General features: G+C 42.0%; 1 protein-coding gene across 2 annotated transcripts in view; it reads right to left on the bottom strand.

Moving 5' to 3' along the window:
• Positions 1–26,432, bottom strand: part of LOXHD1 (lipoxygenase homology PLAT domains 1) — a 213,373-nt gene that overhangs the window by 133,002 nt on the left and 53,939 nt on the right. For both annotated transcript variants that reach the window (XM_007465616.1, XM_007465617.1), the window contains exons 8-13: positions 23,922–24,172; positions 14,374–14,509; positions 13,689–13,849; positions 12,587–12,673; positions 12,023–12,158; positions 502–656 (exon numbers count right to left, since the gene is read on the bottom strand). In XM_007465616.1, coding sequence (XP_007465678.1) covers positions 502–656; positions 12,023–12,158; positions 12,587–12,673; positions 13,689–13,849; positions 14,374–14,509; positions 23,922–24,172 — 926 coding nt within the window. The remainder of the gene's footprint in view (positions 1–501; positions 657–12,022; positions 12,159–12,586; positions 12,674–13,688; positions 13,850–14,373; positions 14,510–23,921; positions 24,173–26,432) is intronic.

Below are 26,432 nucleotides of genomic sequence, written 5' to 3'. Positions count from 1 at the left end.
ACTCTTTCCCCATTGTTTCACACAGCCTCCCCAGTAAATCCAGGTGACGGTTGGGGAAACCAAAGGGATCACCCAGCACGTTTGTAATGAGGCTAGGAATAGAACCCAATTCTCCCACTTCCATGTTTAGCGTCTTTCCTGATTTCTCTTTCAAAAAGGAAACGAACAAGTTGCCACCAGTGGTCATGCTTAGTGGAGATGCAATGTTCCTTCAGGTGTCCCAGCTTTCAGCATGCCTAGGACCTTCAGTCCGCACATAAGGTGCCCAGCTTCCTTCCCTGCCCACCCCAACTGTCTTCCTGCTCTGCCCTCTTCTCAAAGCTAAGGTGTGGGCCAGCTCCCAGTCTTAGGAGACTGGTGGCTGTCATGCATGTAGTTCCCTGTTCGCGCACCCAGAGACAGCCTCCCTGATGGCCGAGGTCGGCTCTACTTAGAGCAGGGAAGACAAGGGAATGGGAAGGGGTGGGGCGGGGCTGAGGGAGTTGCACTGCTGGAACTTACGTTGCCCTTCACAAACAGGTCGGTGTTATTCCTGCAGTTGTAGAGCAGCCGCTCCCCCGTGTCCCCCACATCACCAAAAAGGCAGAGGTAGACGTTGGCATCCGTTCCCGCACCTTCAAGTTCCCCAGTGCACACTGTCACGCGGTACCGGGCCACTGGCAGGCAGAGAGAGGGACACAACTAGCTGGCAGCCCCCTGCTCCCAGCACTGGCCCTGCTGCTCCCCACCTCTGAGCACTGCCTCCCCCTCTCCCCCCGGCTCTCATCTGGGCTGACCTTGCTCATTCCGCCAGCTGCCTCACATGAGTTAAGGGCCAGCTCATCTGCAAATCCCTTGTCCCAGACAGACCAGAGGTTCCCAATCCTGGCTAACTGTCAGAAACCCATGGGAAACTTTTATAAGAATTCAGATTCCTGAGCACCACTTCAGACTTCTCAAATCTTAGTTTCCAGAGTGGGACCCCTAAAACTGCATTATTTACAAGCTCCCCAGGGGACTCTGGTGGAGCTGGCAGTGTTTGGGGACCACAGGTCTAATTCAAACATTTTGGCACTTGATTCCATCCAACCCAGTAGATTTTTTGCCTTAGGTTGTCCTCCAATTCATGAGTCCTGTCTTCTTAAGAAAAGTAAGATAACTTTTCTTTTGAACCAGAACTGAGCCTTCCCTTCTCTTCAGAACTCCCCAGTGCTATGGACATGCCAGGAAGAGAAGCAGAGAGAAAGGCACAAAGTGCAGCTGCTATGGGAAGGGCAGCATCTTCTTCCCATGTTGAAAATGTACAGTGGAGCAGGCAAACCTGCATCTGGCACATAAGGCCTTACTTCCTAAGCTAAAAGTGAAATTCATTCATTCATTCCTTTGCCCAATATCTGTTTACTGAAGCCTAGTAAATGGCAGGCATTATTATAGGTGCAGGGATTCAGCAGTGAGCAAGACAGACTCCTGTTCAATGGCACTTATATTAAAGTTGAGAATGGAAGGGTGGAGAGGAGAGATGGACAGTAAAATCATAAATCATGAACAGAAAAATTTCTGAGTTGTATCTGTAACAAAGATAGTATAATGGAGTGATGCCACAGGGTGTGATGGAAGTAGGGAGGTGTGCAGTAAGGGGGTGAAGATGATTTAGAGATGCAGAAAAGCTTGCTGCAAGGAGGCAAGGCTTGGACTAAAATGTTGGTGATAGGAGCCAGCCACAGGCGCCGTGAGAGAAGAGGGTGCTGGTAAGTGTGAAGCCCCAATTTGGAGATGAGCAGCTATGTTTCAGGAGCAGAGAGAAGGCCAATATGGCTGGAGTGGAGGGAGAAGGAGGGGATGAGATGAGGCCCAGAGGTGGACAGCGTTAAGGTAAGACATGTGGCTTCCTTTGTGTTTTTGTTTTTAATACAACAGGAAGCCTTTATAGGGCTTTAGGCAAGGAAGTAACTTAGTCTGATCTATGTTTTAAAGAGCATTTGGTTGCCATGTGGAGAACTGATTGTAGGGGAAGAAAGAGTGAATCAGGCCAGTTAGTGGAATAATTACAGTAGTCTAGAAAAGAGAGGAGGATGCCCTAGGACTGGGGGTGCAGTGGAGATGGAGAGAAGTCGGTAGATTAGAGATATATTTTTGAGGTAGAAACAACAGTACTTGGTGATGGACTGGATAGATAATTGAGGGAAATAGAAGAACCAGGGATGATTCCTGGGTTTCTGGCTTGGGCAACTAGGTGAATAGTGTTAGCAACAAGCCGTAGGGACACTTGGGGAGAATGATGGGTTTGGAAATAAAAATCAATGGTTGTTTATTCATTATAAATTTGAGATGTTTATTAGATGATCATAAAAAGAGGTCAAGATGGCAGTTGAATATGTGTGTGGAGGGTCAGGAGTGTTGACCTGACTTTGGTCATCATAGGCATATAGATTCCATTGAAAGTCACAGGACCAGATGAGATCCCCTATGGAGAGGATGCAGACAAGGACTATAGAGGGATACCAACATTAGAGGTCAAGCCCAGGAGAAGCTAGCAACTCAGATGAGAAGCAGCAGTCAGTGAAGCAGAGGGATTTTGCTCTGAACCTAAAACTGCTCTAAAAAGTCTATTTTTTTTTAATGAAGGGAATATTAAGGCATTCCCAGATAAACAAAAACTAAAAGAATTCATCACCATCAGACCTGCTCTACAAGAAATATTAAAGGGAGTCCTTCACATTGGACATTAGACAGTAACTTGAACACACCCAAAGACATAAAGAGAACCAGGAAAAGCAATGACTTAGGTAAATATATAGACAGTATACTTTAATTTTTGTTTGTAACTCTTTTCCTCTCAAATCTTATATAAAAGACAACTGCATAAAGCAATAAATATAAAACTGCATTGGTGGGTTTATAATGTACAAAGATATAATCTGTATGGCAATATAGCACAAAGGAGGTGAAAAGAAACAAACCTACACTGGAGCAGAGTCTTTGTATATTACTGAAATTAAGCTGGTATTAATCTGAACTAGAATGTTATAAGTTAAGATGTTAATTGTAATTCCCTGGTATAATTCCCTAAGTGTAATTCTTCCTACTAAGAAAATAACTCTCACTATATATACATATATGTATATGTATATATATTAAAAGAAACAAGGGAACTAAAATGGTATTCTAGAAAATATCTATTTACCACAAAAGAAGGAAGAATAAAGAAACAACAAAAAAAGACAAGATATATAGAAAGCAAATAACAAAATGGCAGACATAAATCCTGCCATATTAGTGGTTACATTAAATGTAAATGGACTAAATATTTCAATCAAAAGGCAAAATATGGTGGTAATCTTGCAGAGACAGGATGGGTCTCCCTACTCCAAATTTGCTCAGCTGTCAAGGCTGATGATACCACGCATGTACCAAGAGTGAATATAAAATGATTATTCACATAATGAGCAGTTCTGGGGAGAGCATGATAGGCCCTCAAGCAGGTCCAAAAATGGCTGCAGACAGCAGAGAGGGATGACTGGTTTGACATTTTATGGTGGTTGAGGGGTGAGAGTTTCTTCACATGGGTCCTTGTATGGCTTGAACTTTCCACAAGTGTGAAGGAAGGGAGCATCCAGGCTTTCTTACCAAATTGCCCAGACATGAGGCAGAAAGCTACTGGTGTAACTGGAAAGCTGTCAGCAGTCAAATATGAAAAAGAAGTCCTACTCCTTATTACACAGAGATTGGCAGAATAAATAACGCATCTAACTATCTGATATATGGAAGAGACACACTTTAGATTCAGACACAAATAGGTTGAGAGTAAGAGGATGGCTCAAGAAGAAATAGACAATATGAATAAATTTATAACAAGTAAAAGATTGAATCAGAATTCAGAAAGCTACACATGAAGAAAAGCTCAGGCCTAGATGTCTTCACTACTGAATTTTACCAAACATGTAAAGAAGAATTAATACCAATTCTTCTCAAATAAAGTTGAAGGAAATACTTCTGAACTCATTTTGTGAGGCTAGCATATCCCTGCTCCAAAACCAGATAAAGATACCACAAGAAAAGAAAACTACAGACCAACGTTATGAATACAGATGCAAAAATCCTCAAAAAAATATTATCAAAACAAATCCAGCCCCATAAAAAGAACTATACACCATGGCAAGGTAGGATCTATCGCAGGGATACAAGTTAAATTTCTGAAAATCAAGTAATGTAATATATCATATCAATAGAAAAAAACAAAAAAAATCACATGATCATCTCAATAGACTCAGAAAAAGCATTTGACAAAATTCACCATCCCACTCTTTCATGATGAAAAATCAACAAACTAAGAATAAAAGGGAACTTCATCAACCCATAAAAGTCATCTATGAAATACCCACAGCTGACATCATATTTAATGGTGAAAGAGTGGATGCTTTCCCCTAAGATCAGGAACAAGACAAGGATCTCTGCTCCCACCACTTCTCTTCAACACGGTATTGGAGGTTTTAGCCAAGGCAACAAAGGTATCCAGATTGGAAAGAAGTAAAACTGTCTCTATTCATGGATGACATGATCTTGTATATTGAAAATCGTAAGGAATTCACTAAAAACTATTAGAACTAATAAGAGTTCAGCAAAGTTGTGGAGTACAAGATCAATATAGCAAAATCAACTGTATTTCTATTACCTTGCAATGAACAATCTGAAAATAAAATTAAGAAAACATTTCCATTCAAAATAGCATCAAAAAGAATAAAATAGGGCTTCCCTGGTGGCGCAGTGGTTGAGAGTCCGCCTGCCGATGCAGGGGACGCGGGTTCGTGCCCCGGTCGGGGAAGACCCCACCTGCCGCGGAGCGGCTGGGCCCGTGAGCCATGGCCGCTGAGCCTGCGCGTCCGGAGCCTGTGCTCCGCAATGGGAGAGGCCACAACAGTGAGAGGCCCGCGTACCGCAAAAAAAAACAACAAAAAAAACCAAAAAAAGAATAAAATAGTTATGAATAAATTTTTAAAAACAAGTGAAAACCAATTAATAAGTCATGGAGATGTAATGTACAGCATGGCAACTATAGTTAATAATACCATATTGCATATTTGAAATTGCTAATACAGTAGATCTTAAAAGTTCTCATCACAAGAAAAAAATTATGTAACAACATGCTGTGATGGATGCTAACTAGACTTACTGTGGTGATCACTTTGCAATATATACAAATATTGAATCATTATGTTGTACACCTGAAACTAAATATAACATTGTAAGTCAATTATACCTCAATAAAAAAGAAAAAAGTGAAGAACTTAAGCTCTGCAAACTAAAAAACTGTTGAAAGAAATTAAAGATGTTCACAGATTGGAAGACTTAATATTGTTAAGATGGCAATACTTCCCAAACTGATCTACAGCTAAAATGCAATCTCTATCACAAACTTAAATGAGTTCTTTGTAGAAATTGACAAGCCATCTCTAAAATACATATGGAATTTCAAGGAACCCAGAATAGCCAAAACAATAGCAAAAAAGAATAATAAAGAAGAATAACAAGTGTTGACCAGGATGTAGAGAAATTGGAACTCTCATACATTGCTGATGGAAATGCAAAATGGTGCAGCTGTTTGAAAAATAGTATGATAGTTTCTCAAAACTCAAAACAGAATTATCATACAGCCAGCAATTCAGCTCATAGGTATATATCCAAGAGAAATGAAAACATATGTCCACACAAAAACTTTACATGAATATTCATAGCCACATTATTCATAATAGCCAAAAAGTAGAAATAACCCAAATGTCCATTAACAGTTGAATGTGGTATATCCTTACAGTGAAATATTATTCAGCACTTAAAAGAAATGAAATACAGATGCATGCTACAAGGTGAATGGACATTAAAAACATTATGCTAAGTGAAAGAAACAGATACAAAAAGTCATATATTAAATGATTCCATTTATATGAAATGTCCAGAACAAGCAAATCTATAGAGACAAAAAATAGATTATTGGTTTAAACAGATGAGTAAGTACAGAGATTAGGAGTGAGGTGGGGGAATGGGTGTGACTGCTAATGGGTATGGGTATGCAATGAAAATGTTCTGGAATTTGATAGTGGTCATGGATACATCATTCTATCAATATACTGAAAGCCACTGAATACTTTAAATAAATGAATTGTATGGAAAATGAATACCTCAATAAAGCTGTTTTTAAAAATGGACACTACTCATTGGTGGTCCATCTAAAATGAAGATAAAGTACATGAGGAATGAGACAAATCACCAGTAAGTTTAATTTAATTTTTCAGTAATATACCTATTTTTATTTGGAGATATGAAGACATCTGAAAATTAAATTTGACCTTTAAATATGTGGGTCTGAATATATAGTGTCTATAGCAAAAGCATTTGTTAGAAGAAAAGGTCAAGGATAACTGCTTATCCACGGACCTGCCTGAGTGGGGCTGGCAAAAGCAGCCACTGAAGTTAAGAGTGGGGAAAGGTCTCCTGCCCCCAACACTGCCTCTTCAGAGGGACAGCACCTGAAATTCAATCACTGCTGCCTCTCCAGTCAACTCTGTTAAAATGCAAAAGATAAATGTTTTAAACTTTTAGCCTTTGCATAAATGAAGCTGATGCTTTTGTGTTACGCTCCCAATGATAGGCTGTGTTAACAGTAAGAGGAACAAAGAGCATTAACTGGAGTGAGTACTGAAACGTGGAAGCACAAAAGGGAAGGGAGGGCACCAGTCTCACTTCATTCTGACTTTTGATGAAGGTCGGTTTTGCCTTTTTGGGCTGTATCTATTAGGCCATTCCCAGAGGCAAGCTGATGAGGGAATTTAGAAATCTCTATGCCTGGGAATCTCAGTCCCCTTTGTTCAGGAGCTCGAAGGTCCTATTGGCTGGACATTGTCAGGGGTCCCAATTCTCTCTAGGGGCCACTCCCAGCCCACCTGCCACTGAGGTTCTAATTTCCCCTCGGGGCCCCCCCCCCCCCCCCCCTGCCACTGAGGTTCTAAGCACCTTCCTGGCAAGAAGTTTGTCAACAATTAAAAATAATTATATTAGCCATCAGCAGCGAAAGACTTTAAACAGATGGATAAGCACTAGAGCCTCTTGCACTTTAATTTTACAATTACAGCTCAGCCTGATTAGCAAGAAGCCACAGTTCTCAGTACTTGAGTCCAGTGGTCTCTTGCCAGCTCATCAGTGGTATGTAATCCCTTCTGCTGGGCATGCAGTGGAGAATGCAGATCTCATTGGTTTTACTATCTCACATAGCTCCTGAGGGAAAGGCAAGGTAGAGATAAATTGTCGGCTGGTGAGTGTTTTGTCTGTGTCTCCTGGTCTGTGTTAATCAGTGCAATCACCCCGGAAGGCATCTTGGCTCTCAGACGTGGTGTTAATTGCTTGTTTGACTGACCCCTATTTTTTAAGTAAACTAGGAGTACACAATTTCAAACGTAGAGAACTGGTTTTAAACTGGTATTTACTCATTTTATATGAGTCCAAGACTCTCCACTGAAGGGATTTTCAGGAAGCCCTGCACATTATACCTTGGTATACCTTGGTACCAACTGGGGAAGTGAGATGTTGCCACCAGCTCTATTTACTGTTACAAAGAAGCATCCAGACCAGAAAAGGAGATTTGAGTTCCTGTAGAGGTGAATGAGGACATGGGAGTGTTCCAAGAACAAGAGGAATTTATGTGAGCCAGAAAGAACAGTTGGGGAAAAGAAATTCCAGTTGTTATGGGCTCCAAAGTACTGCCAAGGACCCCCAGAAGGCATTAAACTGCCCTTATAGCCAGGACAGACAGCCCTTCTGTCACTAAACCCGGGTCCTTGAAGTCTTTAATCAATAGAAATTGATAAGAGGCCAGAAGAGAAATCCAGGCAAGCCTTTACTGGGACTCGTGCCAGAGCATGAGGGAGTGAAAACAAGTAGCAGGTGCCCTTGCTTGCTCTCTGAGGAGGGCAAGCTGGTCCCTTAAATGGGGTGAGGGTGGGGGCGGATTGGTGGGTCAGGCTGGAGGGGCGGCTTAGGTGTCTGTAAACACCCTTGGGGGTGCTGTGTGCAGGGATTATGCTTTTGCTCCCGGTACCTCAGCAATGGCAGTTGGTTTGTGGTCTTCTTGTATCTTATAATTGCCCCCAACTGCAGTTATGTGTGCAGTTATTTTTAGTCCCTTATAGTTTCTTTGTATTCTGTCGCTAGAGATTCAAGCACTCCAGTAAATGGTGCCAGGTCCCAGCTTATCTCACTTCAATCCAATACTAGCCGTTAGAGAATTTTTTTTAATTGCAGTTGTTCTTTAATAGTATCACAGAAGGCAAAAACAAACAAAAGACAGCTATGATAGCCCCATATCTTATACACTGTTTAAAATGTTTCAGGGGTGTTTTTGTATGTAACCTATAGAAATGCTCTTCCTTCCCGCCCCTCCCACCGTGATCTCTCCTTATCTATCACGTCCCTACCATGGAAGACCTATAGCTCAGATGCCTGAACAAAGCTTCTCCCATCTGCCTCAGCGGGAAGTTTACCTCCCTACTGTGTCTACAACATTCATTCAACTCCTACCAGTTCCACCTACATAGTAGTTCTTGAATTTATGTCCTCCTCCACAGTCTACCTGAGCCCTGCACAATTTCAGGACCACTTTTTCTTTCCCTTGGATGATTTCTTAATGGCTTGTCCCTAAAATACATCATCCACACCCACAAGTCCTTGACAGAGCAGGAGAAATGTGGGGAGGAAGGAACAGGATGGAGTTCAAGTTCAAGGGTGGTGTGAGTGTCATCAAGGTCATGAGAGGCCAGCGAGGGCAGGAGCCTGAGTCAGAGGTGGGGACTGAGTCAGAGTTCAGAGGAGCAGCTTTGTGGGATGAGCCCAAGTGAGGTACTGAGGAGTGGCTGGTTGCATGGGAGGGAGGCGGAAGTGAGCAAAGTGGATGAGGACCAGCATGTGGATGAATGGGTTTTCCACATGGACATTGATGGAAGCGTAACAAAAGCTCTCAGGTTTTCTTATGTGCAAAAATTACTTGGTGTACTTGATAAATATACAGATTACCAGGCATAGCCCTCAGAGAGCCTAGTCAGTATATCTGGGATTGGGCCCAGGGATCTTCATTTTAACAAACACTCTAGGCAACTTTTATATAAATGGGACCTTGAGCATACTTTCAGAGACACTATCTGTTATGGGCTGAATTGTGTCCCCCCACCAAATCCCTATGTTGAAGTCATAACCCTCCAGTACCTCAGAATGTATTTGGAAGTAGGATCTTTAAAGAAGTAAATAAAGTAAAATGAGGTCGTATGTGTGGGCCCTAATCCAATATGATTGATGTCTTTATAAGAAGAGATTAGGACATAGACATGAGCACATGAGAAGATGGTCATTTTCAAGGCAAGGAGAGAGGTCTCAGGAGAAAGCCAACCTGCCAACACCTTGATCTTGGGCTTGTAGCCTCCAGAACTGTGAGAAAATAAATTTATGTTGTTTCAGCCTCCCAGTCTGTGGTATTTTGTTATGGCAATCCAAGCAGACTAGTTCACTGTCCTAGAACAATGGTAGGAGTTGAGGGGTCTAGAGAATGACCAGGGGGAACCTTGCAAAAGAGGAACATGTCCAGCGTGAACAGAAGATGGAAATGAGCTGGGGCAGAGGCCACATTGTGGGTGGTGTGAGCCTCAAGGCCAAAAGGGCAGTGGGAGTCAGGAGAATGCCCCTCCCGCTAGCCCCACAGTTGTGAGGACGGAAAACTGGGTTTTGGGGAGAGGGGAGCCATGCTTCAGTCAAGGTACTGAGGAGATGGAGGTAAAAGAACATCCTGGGCATTTAAGTAAAAATGGTAGCTTTCTCTCTGAAAAAAACTAAAACGATAGCATACAGGTATTTTAAAGATTTAACCAAACAAAAAATGTTCACCAATAAGGCTCAGGGAAAGGGATGAATATAGACAACAGCAACCAAATTTCAGAAGCTGGAGCACAGCTAGAAAAGTGTGCTTTTCACAGTGCCTTAGCACAGTGGGTCCTCACCAGGAGCATTGACAGCCCCTAGAAATCTGTTGGACAAATTCCTGAGCCCCCCAGCCCAGACCTACTGAATTAGAAAATCTGTGGGTGGGCCCCAACAATCTGTGTTTTAAGCCCTTCAGGTGACAATGCTGAAGTTTGAGGTCCCCTGACTTAACAAACCAGAGAGAACTGATCAGAGCTATCAGCTGTGAAATTTGAGAAGTAAGGTTGCAAAGTCTCAGGAATGACAGCACCAGGTAGCTTTAGAAAAAGGGAGTGAGGAGCTAAAATTATGAGAACTGGTTAGAAGGATTTAGAAAGCAGTTAGATCCCAAGACCATCTCCTCAATTTTTCATACCTGCAGGCTCAATTCTGGCACATAAAGAGGGCAGATCAGGTAACAGCGGGTGTGTTTCTGCCTTGGTGGGATACATGTCACATAGAGTCCTAATTGGGGGGTGGGCAGGAATCTTATGTTATTTATCATATTTACAGGGAGATGATAGCCTTGTTGCCAAAGAAAATACTGCTGAATGTGAAAAGGCAGAGTATAGTTTGCTGACCTAGGAGGCAGGAAATCTTGTTCTAGGTCTCACTCTGTCTCTAACTGTATAATCAGGGCAAGAACTTCCTCAGTTTCCTTATCTGCATCAATCTATTTTAAGGACCTTTGAACACAAATATTCCATAGTCCATTCTAATTAGTCCATTTTAATTAATTCCATAGTCCATTTTAATTAAAAATGAAGAAGAATCATAAAATAGTACTAATTGAAAAGCATTGCCTAATTAGACTAACAGGGTGAGCCCTTTTTAGATATTTGCTGCTTGGGGTTTCTATGTTTTTGTGTATTTAACTCTGTTCAAATTGTTTAAAATATATATATACAGAGCTTCTACTGGGTGTGCAAATGCCTGAGAAGTGACACTATCCAAATACTTAGAAGGGCTCCTGGAACTATGGATGACATGGTAATTCACTTTTTGTAATTTTGCAATGTTATTTTACTATTTAAAAAGAATTAAGCACAGCCACAAGGATAGAAAATAGGTTAATTATATTAAGTGCCAATTCTGATCAATTACTAATGTTTGCTTGCAGTGCTATATTGAGGGCTATGAAGCTCATTTCAGACTAAATGGGAGAGAATGCTGTGATTACTCAGTAATGTCTGCCAAGAGAAAAGGATAGGACATGTGCCGTGTATTTGCCAGCACTCTGGTGGTATAACCTAGAGGCAAAATGATCTCCTTTTCCCTCTTTGAATGTGGATGCTAGACTCCAGATTAAAAGCTCAGCTCTCGGGCTTCCCTGATGGCGCAGTGGTTGAGAATCTGCCTGCCAATGCAGGGGATACAGGTTCGAGCCTGGTCTGGGGAAGATCCCACATGCCACGGAGCAACTGGGCCCGTGAGCCACAACTACTGAGCCTGTGCGTCTGGAGCCTGTGCTCTGCAACAAGAGAGGCCGCGACAGTGAGAGGCCCGCGCACCGCGATGAAGAGTGGCCCCCACTTGCCACAACTAGAGAAAACCCTCGCACAGAAACGAAGACCCAACACAGCCAAAAATAAATAAATAAATTTATTTAAAAGCTCAGCTCTCTTCTACTAGCCGCAAAAAGAAATAGAGGATTCATAAGGGAGCAGTCAAGTGTGGCTATAAGAGCCCAGATCCAGCCTTCCTTTTTGAGGACCATCTTATGCATAATTTGAAGAGGATGTTTCCTTTAATTTCAGGGAGTGTGTGGAGAAATATTGTTCAGTATGGCTTCTTCTCATCCCCTCATAGCCAACCTGAAGACCCAGAAATCTCCCCATTCTCACCCATGCCCATCATAAAGCCTTAGCATCATGGAGATGGCTACTACAAGCTGGTCTTGAGTCTAGGACCTTCTAAACCCATTCCTCATTCAGAAGGAGCCTGATGATGCATAGTGGACAAGACTACCAGCTCATGGGCTAGACACCCATTGGCACACCAAGTAAGAGTTCCATTACCTCCCCCAGGATGAGAGCCAGTCCATACTTACTGCCCATTATCCTCCGTACTGTTGGACCCTCGGCAGTCATTTCCCTAACGATCTCATTGTCATCCTCATTGGCATCCAGCCAGCGATTGCAGTTGAAGTTATACTTGTCCTTGGTCAGGGTGTTCATCAGGGTCATCTGGAATGAAGTCCTGGAGTGAGCAAGTGGTGTACCAGAGATATTCATCCATGCCTTGAGGTTCCCGTTCTGCTAGTTCATGTCAAGGAGGACAAGGCCATCCCCTAGGGATGACTCTTGTGGAAGATGGAGTGCCATATTAATATTTATCCCTCTGGTCCCCTGGAGACCCACAGTTGCCTAGCAACCAGGTGATTAGGACACAGTGCAAGTCTGCTGAAACCTAAGCAACTTCTTAGTCTACTTTGGAAGTCCTGTCCCCGTCAGGAAGTCCATGTGTCATGTGTCCAAATTTAGGTCTCACTACAACCCTTCCCCACCCACACTCCCAACAGATAAAGGCAAACTAACAAGACAAGGTCATTAGAAAGCGACCATTTTGGTTCCTCTCCCAACCACCTTCTAACCCCCAAGATGGTACATCTCACCCTTTCTAAATGCCATCCAGAACCAGGACTCCTTTTATCATGCCATGCCCGAATCTTATAAAACCTGCCGAGGTCTGGGAGCTCAATCTATGGTGAGAAATAACAAGGCCTGAGTGGACAGAACCAAGTGAAATGTGTTTACCCTCATAGCTGACCCCCTGCCAGGAGGGTACGCACTTTGAGCTGTTTCTTCAGCATCAAGGGTGGGTTTGCTTCAAACCACCCTCATATATTCTATCTTCTTGTGCTCTTTTAACCAATGGCACATGAGGGAGAGACAGCCATGTAGAGCTAAGGTTCAATCTGGGCTGGTGAAACTGAACAAAAATAACTGACCCACAGTAGGATCCAGACTAAATAAAATCTTCCAAGCAATAAGCTTTCAATTACAAAATCCATATGGCAGCCCTGCAAATTAGCACAGGCCCACAGCCCCAGGACTCTGCTGGGCACTGAAACAGACAAAAAGATCAATACAGTGGTCATGCCCTTTCCCTAGGGGCTCAAAGTCTAGCCGGGAAGACAAATACATAAAGAGCAATGAACTGAAGGTATAATAGAAGCGCCAATGGGGTGCTCTGAGAAGAGAGCTGCAAATTACAAATTATTCTTACCTAAAGGTCAGAGCAGCACTTCCGTTTGCAAAACAAGCATTGCTCTGCTTATATACATACTGAAAATTTAAAGCTGAATTTCTTTTTAAATGTTCCAAAATGTATACTTTCCTTTAAATTTGCTCCTCACTCTAATTCAGTCCATCCACACTGGGCAGTTTGACACTAACTGTGCTCAGGGTCTCTGTTCTACAATGATTCCCCAAGTCACCAGGCTCCTGAATGTCCAAAGCCATTACATACTTGCTTCTTCTCCCATGCTTGGTTCTGGACTGTTTGATTCAGATGAAGGGCCAGGTCTAACCTGCACCCCATCAGTACATTGCCCGTACAGTAAATGTGGCATTCCTTGCAGGGGCCTAGGGTCTCTATTTTACCTTTTTGTCTTCAAACTTGATCCAAACCTGGCTTAGGAAACCAGAATCCCATGACAAATGCTTATTACAACCCTTTCTCTTTCTTCCCTCCCACTCTGTCACACTTCCTACCCTAAATTTCTCAATTATTCCGGGTTTGAACCACTTGTTGTTGGGATTCAGGAGAATCTCATCTGTCCGCCCCTTCTTCCCATAAATCTGGATGAAGATAGGAGAGTTGGTACCAGCTTTCTTCAAGTCGGTCGTCCAGACCCACAGGGACCATGGGAATTCTGCAGAGACAGGTCAAGTTGTACCATTAACTTCAAAAGTGAAGAGATTTTCAAGCTACCAGTGGGGAAGACAAGCAAATCAAAGGTGATCAGGACTGAAGTGCAGGTTGTATACAGGTGTGTCCTACTCTCAGAAACCCATTATAACAAATACTAAATTTGGGAAGCCAAGGATTCCTTGCTATTTGAGAGAGTGTGCCTTAATGTTCCTTTTAATGGTGAAAGTCTATTAGTATGTTTTAAATAGGGGGAATAGTTAGCTCCACCCACCCTATGGCCAGTACATTCAGAGTGCACTGTGTGCAACCATTCAGTTTAAGAACTAGCCCATCACAGCAGCTTAACGATTTGGGGCTGCTGGAGTATCAGCCTTGGTGCCATGTCTGTAATTCTGTGTGGTCTGTACCTTGGAGAACTGAGGTCCCTGGGGGACCCTTTCCCTTCCTTTCCAGAGGAGAATTGAGAAGGAGCGCCCAGTAGTTTGACAATCCTGGCCTTTGCTGGCTCTGGGCCCCTCCACCTACTTTTCAGCCTCTTCTTCCTGAGAGACACCATCTCGTAGAGCTGCCTCTCGATCAGCCCATCTGTCTTCTTCTCATCCAGCCAGCTGCTGCAAGGGAAGGTCTGCTGGATGCCAGTGAAGGGGCACAAAATCACCACCTGGGGGAGCAGATCATATCTCCTACAGTAGGTCCCCTGGCTGGGACTTCTTTGTAATGTTCAACAGCCTCCTTAGCCCCACATTTAGGGTTGTCTGCATTACTACCCTCAAAGAATGTCACTTTTCTTCCCACTGCCTATCTCATTAAATCTTAGATCAAGAAATAGCTCCTCTAAGAAATCTTCCCAAGTAGGTATCATCCATATTCCAATTTACCAGCCCAAACCTCAAACATTTTCTCTATACACATACCCTTTTTGAATACCATATTTCCTTATGCACATTGTAAAATCTCCATCTGAACCAAGTTAACTAGAATACTAAATTAATACCCTATATTTGTCTTGTGGAAAAAAGGTCAGTCACATAAAAGGTAATTAATATCTACAATTTAATACAAACACTAACTACCCTCTTCAGGACTTGATCCTTATTTAACCTTCTCTCCTACATCTTCTCCATCTCTACCCACATTCTGAACTTATGGGTTTAGAACATGGCATTCTGTCTAACCCAGACACACCTAGGTGTTTTGAAGAGAAGCATCAGAATGCCAAAGACAGAGATCTTAAGAGCATCAAGAGAGAAAAGACAGATGATGGCAATTGGACTAACAGAAGCCAGAGGATATTGGAGGGTGGGGGCATTATAACTCAATCTAGAATTCTGTATCCTGAAATTTCTTTCAAGAATGAAAATGAAATAAAATAATTTTCAAATTAACAAAAACAGAGTTTACCACCAATAGACCTTACTTAACCAAAGGAACTTCTAAAGCATAGTACTACAGGAGGAAGAAGAAAACTGACACCAGAAAGGAGGTATTAGATGCAAGAAGAATTGGCAAGCAAACATACTGGCAAACAGGTAGGTAAATCTGGACAAATATGACTCTACAAAACAACAGCATATAATATGTGAATTTAAAAATAATTCAAAGGAGAGCTAAAATACTCTACTTTCAAAATTGGCATGCAACCTAGATGCAGGGTTATTACCATTAGAAATTTCTAAGGTTCTTGATTTGTCTAAGAGGGAATTAGAGATGGTGGTTAAATTTAGGTCTTGTCACAGTAAGTATGTATGCTAAAATTTCAATAGTAACCACTAAAAAAACCAGAAAGAGAGTATAATTTCCAAATCACTATCAAGAAAATAAAACCCACAACCAATCAGTTAATCAAAAAAAAAGAAAAAAAGAAAAGAGAAAGACATAGTAAAAGCAGGACAAACAGACATGTTAATAGTTATAAAAAACATAAATGACTAAATTTCTCAGTTAAAAGCTAGAGAGTATCAGATAGGATTGTGATAAAGATTCAGTTAACCAGAAAGTTATACTAATTCTACACCTCACAACGTAGCCTAAAACTATATACAGCAAAAATTGTTAGTTCTACGGTAAGAAATTTAAATATCTACCACCGACATTGGAAATTTCAACACATCTTTCTTCGTAATTAATAGATCAAACAGACAAAATGCTATTAAGGAGATAGAAGATTCAAAAACAAAAGTAACAAACTGAATTTAATAAATAAAATCAAAATCTTAAATTCAACTCTTGGAACATGTACATAAATTGAAGCGCATTGTAAAGTAAATGTCAAAAAATTTTTAAATGGCATCCACCATTGAGAGGACCTTCAAGATGGCGGAGGAGTAAGACGTGGAGATCACCTTCCTCCCCACAAATACATCAAAAATACATCTAAATGTGCAACAACTCCTAAAGAACACCTACTGAACGCTGGCAGAAGACCTCAGACTTCCCCAAAGACAAGAAACTCCCCACGTAGCTGGGTAGGGAAAAAGAAAAAAGAAAAAACAGAGACAAAAAAATTGGGAGGGGACCTACACCTCTGGGAGGGAGCTGGGAAGGAGGAAAAGTTTCCACACACTAGGAAGCCCCTTCACTGGTGGAGACGGGAGTGGGCAGGGGGGAGCTTTGGAGCCGTGGAGGAGAGCGCAGCAATAGGGCTGCAGAGGGCAAAGCGGAGAGATTCCCGCACAGAGGATCGGTGCCGACCGGCGCTCACCAGCCTGAGAGGTTTGTCTGCTCACCCGCCAGGACAGGTGGGAGCTGGGAGCTGAGGCTCGGGCTTCGGAGGTCAGATCCCAGGGAGAGGACTGGGGTTGGCTGCGTGAACACAGCCGGAAGGTGGCTAGTGCACCACAGCTAGCCGGGAGGGAGTCCGGGAAAAAGTCTGGAACTGCCTAAGAGTCAAGAGACTGTTGTTTCGGGGTGCACGAGGAGAGGAGATTCAGAGCACTGCCTAAAAGAGCTTCAGAGACAGGTGTGAACCACGGCTATCAGCGCGGACACCAGAGACAGGCATAAAATGCTAAGGCTGCTGCTGCAGCCACCAAGAAGCCTGTGTGCAAGCACAGGTCACTCTCCACACCTCCCCTCCCGGGAGCCTGTGCAGCCCGCCACTGCCAGGGTCCCATGATCCAGGGACAACTTCCCCAGGAGAACACATGGCGCACCTCAGGCTGTTGCAATGTCACACTGGCCTCTGCCGCCGCAGGCTCGTGCCGCATTCTGTACCCCTCTCTCCCCCGGCCTGGGTGAGTCAGAGTCCCCTAATCAGCCCTCCTTTAACCCCCTCCTGTGTGGGTGAAGAACAGATGTCAGCATGCGACCTACATGCAGAGGCAGGGCCAAATCCAAAGCTGAAACCCAGGAGCTGTGCGGACAAAGAAGAGAAAGGGAAATTTCTCTGTGCAGCCTCAGGAGCAGCAGATTAAATCTTCACAATCAATTGATGTACCCTGCATCTGTGCAATACCTGATTAGACAATGAATCATCCCAAAATTGAGGTGGTGGACTTTGGGAGCAACTGTAGACTTTGGGTTTGCTGTATGCGACTGGCTAGTTTCTGATTTTTATGTTTAACTTAGTATGGTTTTTAGCGCTTGTTATCATTGGTGGATTTGTTTATTAGTTTGGTTGCTCTCTTCTTTTTAAAAAAAAATGTTTATTTTAATTATTTCTTATTTTAAAAACTTTATTTATTTTATTTTATTTTTCTTTCCTTCTTTTTTTTCTCCCTTTTCTTCTGAGCTGTGTGGCTGACAGGGTTTTGGTGCTCTGGCTGGGTGTCAGGCCTGTGCTGCTGAGGTGGGAGAGCCGAGTTCAGGAAATTGGACCACCAGAGACCTCCCAGCCCCATGTAATATCAATCGGCAGGAGTCCACCCAGAGATCTCCATCTCAACGTGAAGACCCAGCTCCACTCAATGACCAGCAAGCTCCAGTGCTGGACACCCCATGCCAAACAACTGGAAAGACAGGAACACAACCCCACCCATTAGCAGAGAGGCTGCCAAAAATCATAATAAGGTCACAGACATCCCAAAACACACCACTGGACATGGTCCTGCCCACCAGAAAGACAAGATCCAGCCTCATCCACCAGAACACAGGCAACCAGTCCCCTCCACAAGGAAGCCTACACAACCCACTGAACCAAACTTACCCACTGGGGACAGGCACAAAAAACAGTGGGAATTACGAACTTGCAGGCTGCAAAAAGGAGACCCCAAACACAATAAGTTAAGCAAAATGAAAAGACAGAGAACTACCCAGCAGATGAAGGAGCAAGGTAAAAACCCACCAGGCCAAACAAATGAAGAAGAAATAGGCAGTCTACCCGAAAAAGAATTCAGAGTAATAATAGTAAAGATGATCCAAAATCTTGGAAATAGAATGGAGAAAATACAAGAAACATTTAACAAGGACCTAGAAGAACTAAAGAGCAAACAAACAGAGAGGAACAACACGATAAATGAAATTAAAAGTTCTCTAGGGGCTTCCCTGGTGGCGCAGTGGTTGAGAGTCCGCCTGCTGGTGCAGGGGACGCGGGTTCGTGCCCCGGTCGGGAAAGATCCCACATGCCGCACAGCAGCTAGGCCCATGAGCCATGGCAGCTGAGCCTGTGCGTCCGGAGCCTGTGCTCTGCAGCGGGAGAGGCCACAACAGTGAGAAGCCCGTGTACCGCAAAAAAAATTAAAAAATAAAAAAGTTCTCTAGAAGGAATCAATAGCAGAATAACTGAGGCGGAAGAACGGATATGTGACCTAGAAGATAAAATAGTGGAAATAACTACCACAGAGCAGAATAAAGAAAAAAGAATGAAAAGAATTGAGGACAGTCTCAGAGACTTCTGGGACAACATTAAATGCCCCAATATTTGAATTATAGGGATCCTAGAAGAAGAGAAAAAGAAAGGGACTGCTAAAATATTTGAAGAGATTATAGTTGAAAACTTCCCTAATATGGGAAAGGAAATAGTCAATCAAGTCCAGGAAGTGCAGAGAGTCCCACACAGGATAAATCCAAGAAGAAACACGCCAAGAAACATTAATCAAACTATCAAAAATTAAATACAAAGAAAACATATTAAAAGCAGCAAGGGAAAAGTAACAAATAACATACAAGGGAATCCCCATAAGGTTAACAGCTGATCTTTCAGCAGAAACTCTACAAGCCAGAAGTGAGTGGCGGGACATACTTAAAGTGATGAAAGGGAAAAACTTACAACCAAGATTACTCTACCCAGCAAGGATCTCATACAGATTCAATGGAGAAATTTAAACTTTCACAGACAAGAAAAAGTTAAGAGAATTCAGCACCACCAAACCAGGTTTACAACAAATGCTAAAGGAACTTCTCTAGGCAGGAAACACAAGAGAAGGAAAAGACCTACAATAACAAACCCAAAACAATTAAGAAAATGGTAATAGGAACATACATATCGATAACTACCTTAAATGTACATGGATTAAATGCTCCAACCAAAAGACATAGACTGGCTGAATGGATACAAAAACAGGACCTATATATATGCTGTCTACAAGAGACCCATTTCAGACATAGGGACACATACAGACTGCAAGTGAGGGGATGGAAAAACGTATTCCATGCAAATGGAAATCAAAAGAAAACTGGAGTAGTAATTCTCATATCAGACAAAATAGACTTTAAAATAAAGACTATTACAAGAGACAAAGAAGGACACTACATAATGATCAAGGGATCAATCCAAGAAGAAGATATAGGAATTGTAAATATTTATGCACCCAACGTAGGAGTACCCCAATACAAAAGGAAAATGCTAACAGCCATAAAAGGGGAAATTGACAGTAACATAATCATAGTAGGGGACTTTAATAACACCCCACTTTCACCAATGGACAGATCATATAAAATGAAAATAAATAAGGAAACACAAGCTTTAAATGACACATTAAACAAGATGGACCTAACTGATATTTTTAGGACATTCCATCCAAAAACAACAGAATACACTTTCTTCTCAAGTGTGCACGGAACATTCTCCAGGATAGATCACACCTTGGGTCACAAATCAAGCCTTGGTAAATTTAAGAAAATTGAAATCATATCAAGTATCTTTTCCAACAACGATGAGACTAGATATCAATTACATGAAAAAACTATAAAATATACAAACACATGGAGGCTAAACAATATGCTACTAAATAACCAAGAGATCACTGAAGAAATCAAAGAGGAAATCAAAAAATACCTAGAAACAAATGACAATGAAAACACAATGACCCAAAACGTATGGGTTGTAGCAAAAGCAGTTCTAAGAGGGAAGTTTATAGCAATACAATCCTACCTCAAGAAACAAGACACATCTCAAATAAACAACCTAACTTACCCCTAAAGCAATTAGAGAAAGAAGAACAAAAACCCCTCAAATTTAGCAGGACAGAAATCATAAAGATCAGATCAGAAATAAAGGAAAAAGAAAAGAATGAAAGAATAGCAAAGATCAATAAAACTAAAAGTTGGTTCTTTGAGAAGATAAACAAAATTGATAACCCATTAGCCAGACTCATCAAGAAAAAAAGGGAGAAGGCTCAAATCAATAGAATTAGAAATGAAAGAGGAGAAGTAACAACTGACACTGCAGAAATACAAAGGATCATGAGAGATTACTACAAGCAACTATATGCCAATAAAATAGACAACCTGAAAGAAATGGACAAATTCTTAGAAAGGCACAACCTTCTGAGACTGAACCAGGATGAAATAGAAAACATAAACAGACCAATCACAAGCACTGAAATTGAAACTGTGATTAAAAATCTTCCAACAAACAAAAGCCCAGGACCAGATGGCTTCACAGGCGAATTCTATCAAACATTTAGAGAAGAGCAAACACCTATCCTTCTCAAACTCTTCCAAAATATAGCAGAGGGAGGAACATTCTACGAGGCCACCATCACTGTGATACCAAAGCCAGACAAAGATGTCACAAAAAAAGAAAACTACAGGTCAATATCACTGATGAATATAGATGCAAAAATCCTCAACAAAATACTATCAAATAGAAGCCAACTGCACATTAAAAGGATCATACACCATGATCAAGTGGGATTTATCCCAGGAATTGAAGGATTAGTCAACATATGCAAATTAATAAATGTGATACACCATATTAACAAATTGAAGGATAAAAACCATATGATCATCTCAATAGATGCAGAAAAAGTTTTTGACAAAATTCAACACCCACTTATGATAAAAACTCTCCAGAAAGTGGGCGTAGAGGGAACCTACTTCAACGTAATAAAGGCCATATATGACAAACCCACAGCAAACATCATTCTCAATGGTGAAAAGCTGAAAGCATTTCCTCTAGGATCCGGAACAAGACAAGGATGTCCACTCCCACCACTATTATTCAACATAGTTTTGGAAGACCTAGCCATGGCACTCAGAGAAGAAAAAGAAATAAAAGAATACAAATTGGAAAAGAAGAAGTAAAACTGTCACTGTTTGCAGATGACGTGATACTATACATAGAGAATCCAAAAGATGCTACCAGAAAACTACTAGAGCTAATCAATGAATTTGGTTAAGTAGCAGGATACGAAGTTAATGCACAGAAATCTCTTGTATTTCTGTACACTAATGATGGAAAATCTGAAAGAGAAATTATGGAAACACTCCCATTTACCACTGCAACAAAAAGAATAAAATACCTAGGAATAAACCTACCTAGGGAAACAAAAACCTGTATGCAGAAAACTATAAGACACTGATGAAAGAAATTAAAGATGATACCAACAGATGGAGAGATATACCATGTTCTTGGATTGGAATAATCAATATTGTGAAAATGACTATACTATCCAAAGTAATCTACAGATTCAATGTAATCCCTATCAAATTACCAATGGCATTTTTTACGGAGCTAGAACAAATCATCTTCAAATTTGTATGGAGACACAAAAGACCCCAAATAGCCAAAGCAGTCTTGAGGGAAAAAAACGAAACTGGAGGAATCAGACTCCCTGACTTCAGACTATACTACAAAGCTACAGTAATCAAAACAATATGGTATTGGCACAAAAGCAGAAACATAGATCAATGGAACAAGAGAGAAAGCCCGGAGATAAACCCACGCACCTATGGTCAACTAATCTATGAGAAAGGAGGCAAAGATATACAATGGAGAAAAGACAGTATCTTCAATAAGTGGTGCTGGGAAAACTGGACAGCTACATGTAAAAGAATGAAATTAGAACACTCCCTAACACCATACACAAAAATAAACTCAAAATGGATTCGAGACCTAAATGTAAGGCCGGACACTATAAAACTCTTAGAGAAAAACATAGGAAAAACACTGTTTGACATAAATCACAGCAAGATCTTTTTTGATCCACCTCCTAGAGTAATGGAAATAAAAACAAAAATAAACAAATGGGACCTAATGAAAGTTCAAAGCCTTTGCACAGCAAAGGAAACCATAAACAAGACGAAAAGACAACCCTCAGAATGGGAGAAAATATTTGCAAACGAATCAACGGACAAAGGATTAATCCTCAAAATATATAAACAGTTCATGCAGCTCAATATTAAAGAAACAAACAACCCAATCCAAAAATGGGCAGAAGACCTAAATAGACATTTCTCCAAAGAAGACATACAGATGGCCAAGAAGCACATGAAAAGCTGCTCAACATCACTAATTATTAGAGAAATGCAAATCAAAACTACAATGAGGTATCACCCCACACCAGTTAGAATGGGCATCATCAGAAAATCTACAAACAACAAATGCTGGAGAGGGTGTGGAGAAAAGGGTACCCTCTTGCACTGTTGGTGGGAATGTAAATTGATACAGCCATTATGGAGAACAGTATGGAGGGTCCTTAAAAAACTAAAAATAGAACTACCATATGATCCAGCAATCCCACTACTGGGCATATTCCCCAAGAAAACTATAACTCAAAAAGACACATGCACCCCAATTTTCGTTGCAGTACTATTTACGATAGCCAGGTCATGGACGCAACCTAAATGCCCAATGACAGATGAATGGATAAAGAAGATGCAGTACATATATACAATGGAATACTACCCAGCCATTAAAAGGAAGGAAATTGAGTAATTTGTTGAGACGTGGATGGATCTAGAGACTGTCATACAGAGTGAAGTAAGTCAGAAAGAGAAAAACAAATATCATTTATTAACGCATGTATGTGGAACCTAGAAAAATGGTACAGATGAACCGGTTTGCAGGGCAGGAGTTGAGACCCAGATGTAGAGAACAAACGTATGGACACCAAGCGGGGAAAACTTCAGTGGGGTGGGGATGGTGGTGTGCTGAATTGAGCGATTGGGACTGACATGTATACACTGATGTGTATAAAGTTGATGACTAATAAGAACCTGCAGTATAAAAAAACAAACAAACAAAAGCACCTCATACTAAACTTTCTTTGGGTTATTTGTATGGAAATATGTTAACATAAATGTTTCAGACATTACATGAAATTTCTAAAAATCTTATATGTTCTGGTATAATGTTATAAGTCATAATTCTAGTTATTACTTTAAAAAGTATATCTCAGAAATAACTAAATTTCCTTGTCAATTGCATTATTATGAACTTTCATCAAATCTTTAACCGTGGTCATTTTTAAGTCTTTTGTCATTTACAGACAATTCTGTGTGTACTCTGATGTTTTTGCAAAAATGTTCCTCTAGGAGGGTTTCATCTTTAAGGAATTCATGGAAAAGACTCTGACAAGCACAGGTTTCTGGTAACTGACTATACTGCTGAAGTGAATGAATAAGCATTTTCAGAACTCTAATGGAAAACTGATGAATTCATAAAAGTGCTAACAAAAGATCAGGATGAAAAAGAATTAATTGCATGGGACTGGGTGAACTGATGAGGATGATTATAATTTTTGTGACTTTCTGTTTGAATAAAAAAAAAAAAATGGCCCCGTGAGAGGGATTTCTCATGTACTTTGTAACTGGTGCAAAGGAAGTAGGAAGTAGGATGCAGATTAGAGTTTGTATCTGCAAGTTAAAGAGAAGGGTTGAATCAGGGCAGGGTCCTCCCTGGCCTCCCTTACCTTCTCACAGTACCAGCCTCTGTTGGCTCCCACATTGCCATGTCCGATGGAGACCCGGCTCAATGGGCTGAGGAGGACAGCCAGCTCGATGTTGAAGATGTCTCTGCGGCCACGGTCAAACACACCGCCCTCCAGGAAGATTTTCCCACTGTTCTTATTCCCTCTGGCCCCGAACATGACCAGGTAGATTTTGGATTTGGTCCCAGCACCCCGGACATCCCCAGTGAAGACGGTGACAATATATGAGATGGCTGGTATGGAAACAACAGGGGGAAGGAGAGGGTTCAGTGCAAGCTGACAACAATATCCTACCCACCTTCTCCGCCACCTGACCACACCTCCCTAGGCCCTCCCTCTGCTGTACATCCCCGTCCCCCTAAGTCCTCCTCCCCCAGACGATATCCAGTGCACCTTTCCACTTCACTTTATCTTTTTTGGAGTTGGTGTGTCAGTGCATCTGAGTTTAGGAACAAACTGCAAGTTACAGGAAGCTGCCAGCCCCCATTACAGGAAACTAACAAAGAGAAGGAAGAGCTTGGGTTGGTTAAGAATAGTCCTTATTATTAATGCTAATTACCATGTGCATATTATTAATAGCTGCCAGATGAATTCTATTATGTCTCATTTAATTAGAATAGTCAACTCGATTAAGAGAGATTTATATTCAGGACTATCTGTTTCATGGAACTTGCTCTTTTGCACATAACTTAAAAACATAACTCTTAATAAAGGGCACTAATGTCCTCCTTTACCACCTGAGGTGGTGGGATGTGGAAGATTGAGGGAGGGAGAGGACATTGTGGGTTGGGCCATTTGGGGTATTGGTCAGTCAGAAGGCAATGTGAGGACATGGAGTTCTGGGGAAGAGCCAGCAAGAGGAGATTAAACTCTGAGATGAGACAGACTAAAGGAAAACACCAAAGACAAACATTTGAACAGGAAACTATAGGAAATTCTGCTAAGGTGTGGTCTGCCTTTTTTCACACTGTCCCAGAGTCTAAGGCAAGTGGTACTCTAAGCCTTGTTAGTCCCCCCACCTCCCTTTCATCCTACCCCCATCCCCTGATCTCAGAGAAACTAAATGTCTTTGGGAGATAGCACACGCAACTACATGGACGCATTATTCATTCATACATTCGCACTTTCCCTTGCTCAGCAAACATTTACCGAGTGCTTACTCTATGACAGGCCTTGGGAGACTATGAAGATAAAAAGGAATAGCCACTGCCCTCAAAGAGTGGGTGTCCAGCTTTACTTCACAACACATGGACAGATGGTGTTCTCACACTAGACATACTGTCATAGCCTAGGTTGTCAGCAATCCCAGCCTCTCACTGTCACTTCTCCTCATCTACCACTGGAAGCAAGTAACAGTAACACAGTTAAAGGGGGCATATTAAATCTGCTCTAGTGGATGTTTTAAGTAAATAATTTTCAAACTATAGAATACAAAGTCGTGACACACCCAACAACGTGGCACCCCTCACCCAGGCCAAGGCGCCATAATGCCATGGTTGAAAAGCACTGGAGCAGAGGAGCATTTGGTTTCCTAAACAATAGCAGTCACGTTCTTCCCAAAATGTCTGGAGCAAGAGAAGGGAGAGATGGCCCTGTCTAGAGGGGGTAGGGGAAGTTTCAGAGGAAGTGACCGGAAGCAGGAATTTGAGAAGCAGAAAGAAGAGAAATGGCGTCACAGGCTGAGGAGAAAGCATATTCCGAAGAGAAAGGAAGAGAAAGAGTAAGGCCAGCAGCTAAGGGGAGGGGAGAGGGAAGGCATGTGGGTGAGGTGGGGGGAACAGGGAGAGGGGGTAGGTGTGGGAAAGAGAGAAAGGTGTGCAGATCGGGGGAGGGAGAGGGGGTGTGCGTGGAAGCCGTAGTAGAAGGTGTTGAAAGATGCTGCTGAAATGGTCAACTGGAGCCCAATCGTGGAGCAAGTTTATCTTACACCCCAGAACTTGGACTCATCCTCTCTGCAGTGGGAGCCATGGGAGGGTCTGTCCCAGAGCATGTTCTCAGCTGTGCGCGTTCACCAACATTGATATTCTGGAACACGTATGAACTTCCATGCTGGGAGCTTCAGGTCTTCCATGGAACTCACACAGGGTAGAGATTTAGGACGCAGACCAAATCCTGGATTTGTCACTTATCAGCTGTGTGACCTTCAACAGGTCTCTTAACTTGTGACTCAATTTCCTCTACTATGAAATGGGAACAGTAACCGTTCCCATACTATAGGGTTGTTGTGAGTATTAGAGGAGATGACATGAGTCAGGTGCCTAGAGAGAGTCTGCCATATAGGAAACGCTCAATAGTAGGAGGAGGTAAGAGTCAGTCAACATCCTCATAAATATCCACATGGGTCGGGAGTTCACATCCTGGCTCCATCCTGTGCATAACTTCTCTTGCCCTGGGAAGTCAGTGTCTGCTCAGGGGCGCCTTCTCATCACCTCTGGTATCAGCAGAGCCCCAGACTCCAGCCCGGGGGGACAGAACACTTTCAGGGGCAGCAGG

Source organism: Lipotes vexillifer, unplaced genomic scaffold (genome assembly GCF_000442215.2).
Source record: "Lipotes vexillifer unplaced genomic scaffold, Lipotes_vexillifer_v1.1 scaffold36, whole genome shotgun sequence".
Taxonomy (NCBI): domain Eukaryota; kingdom Metazoa; phylum Chordata; class Mammalia; order Artiodactyla; family Lipotidae; genus Lipotes; species Lipotes vexillifer.
This window is presented reverse-complemented; position numbering and strand designations above follow the sequence as displayed.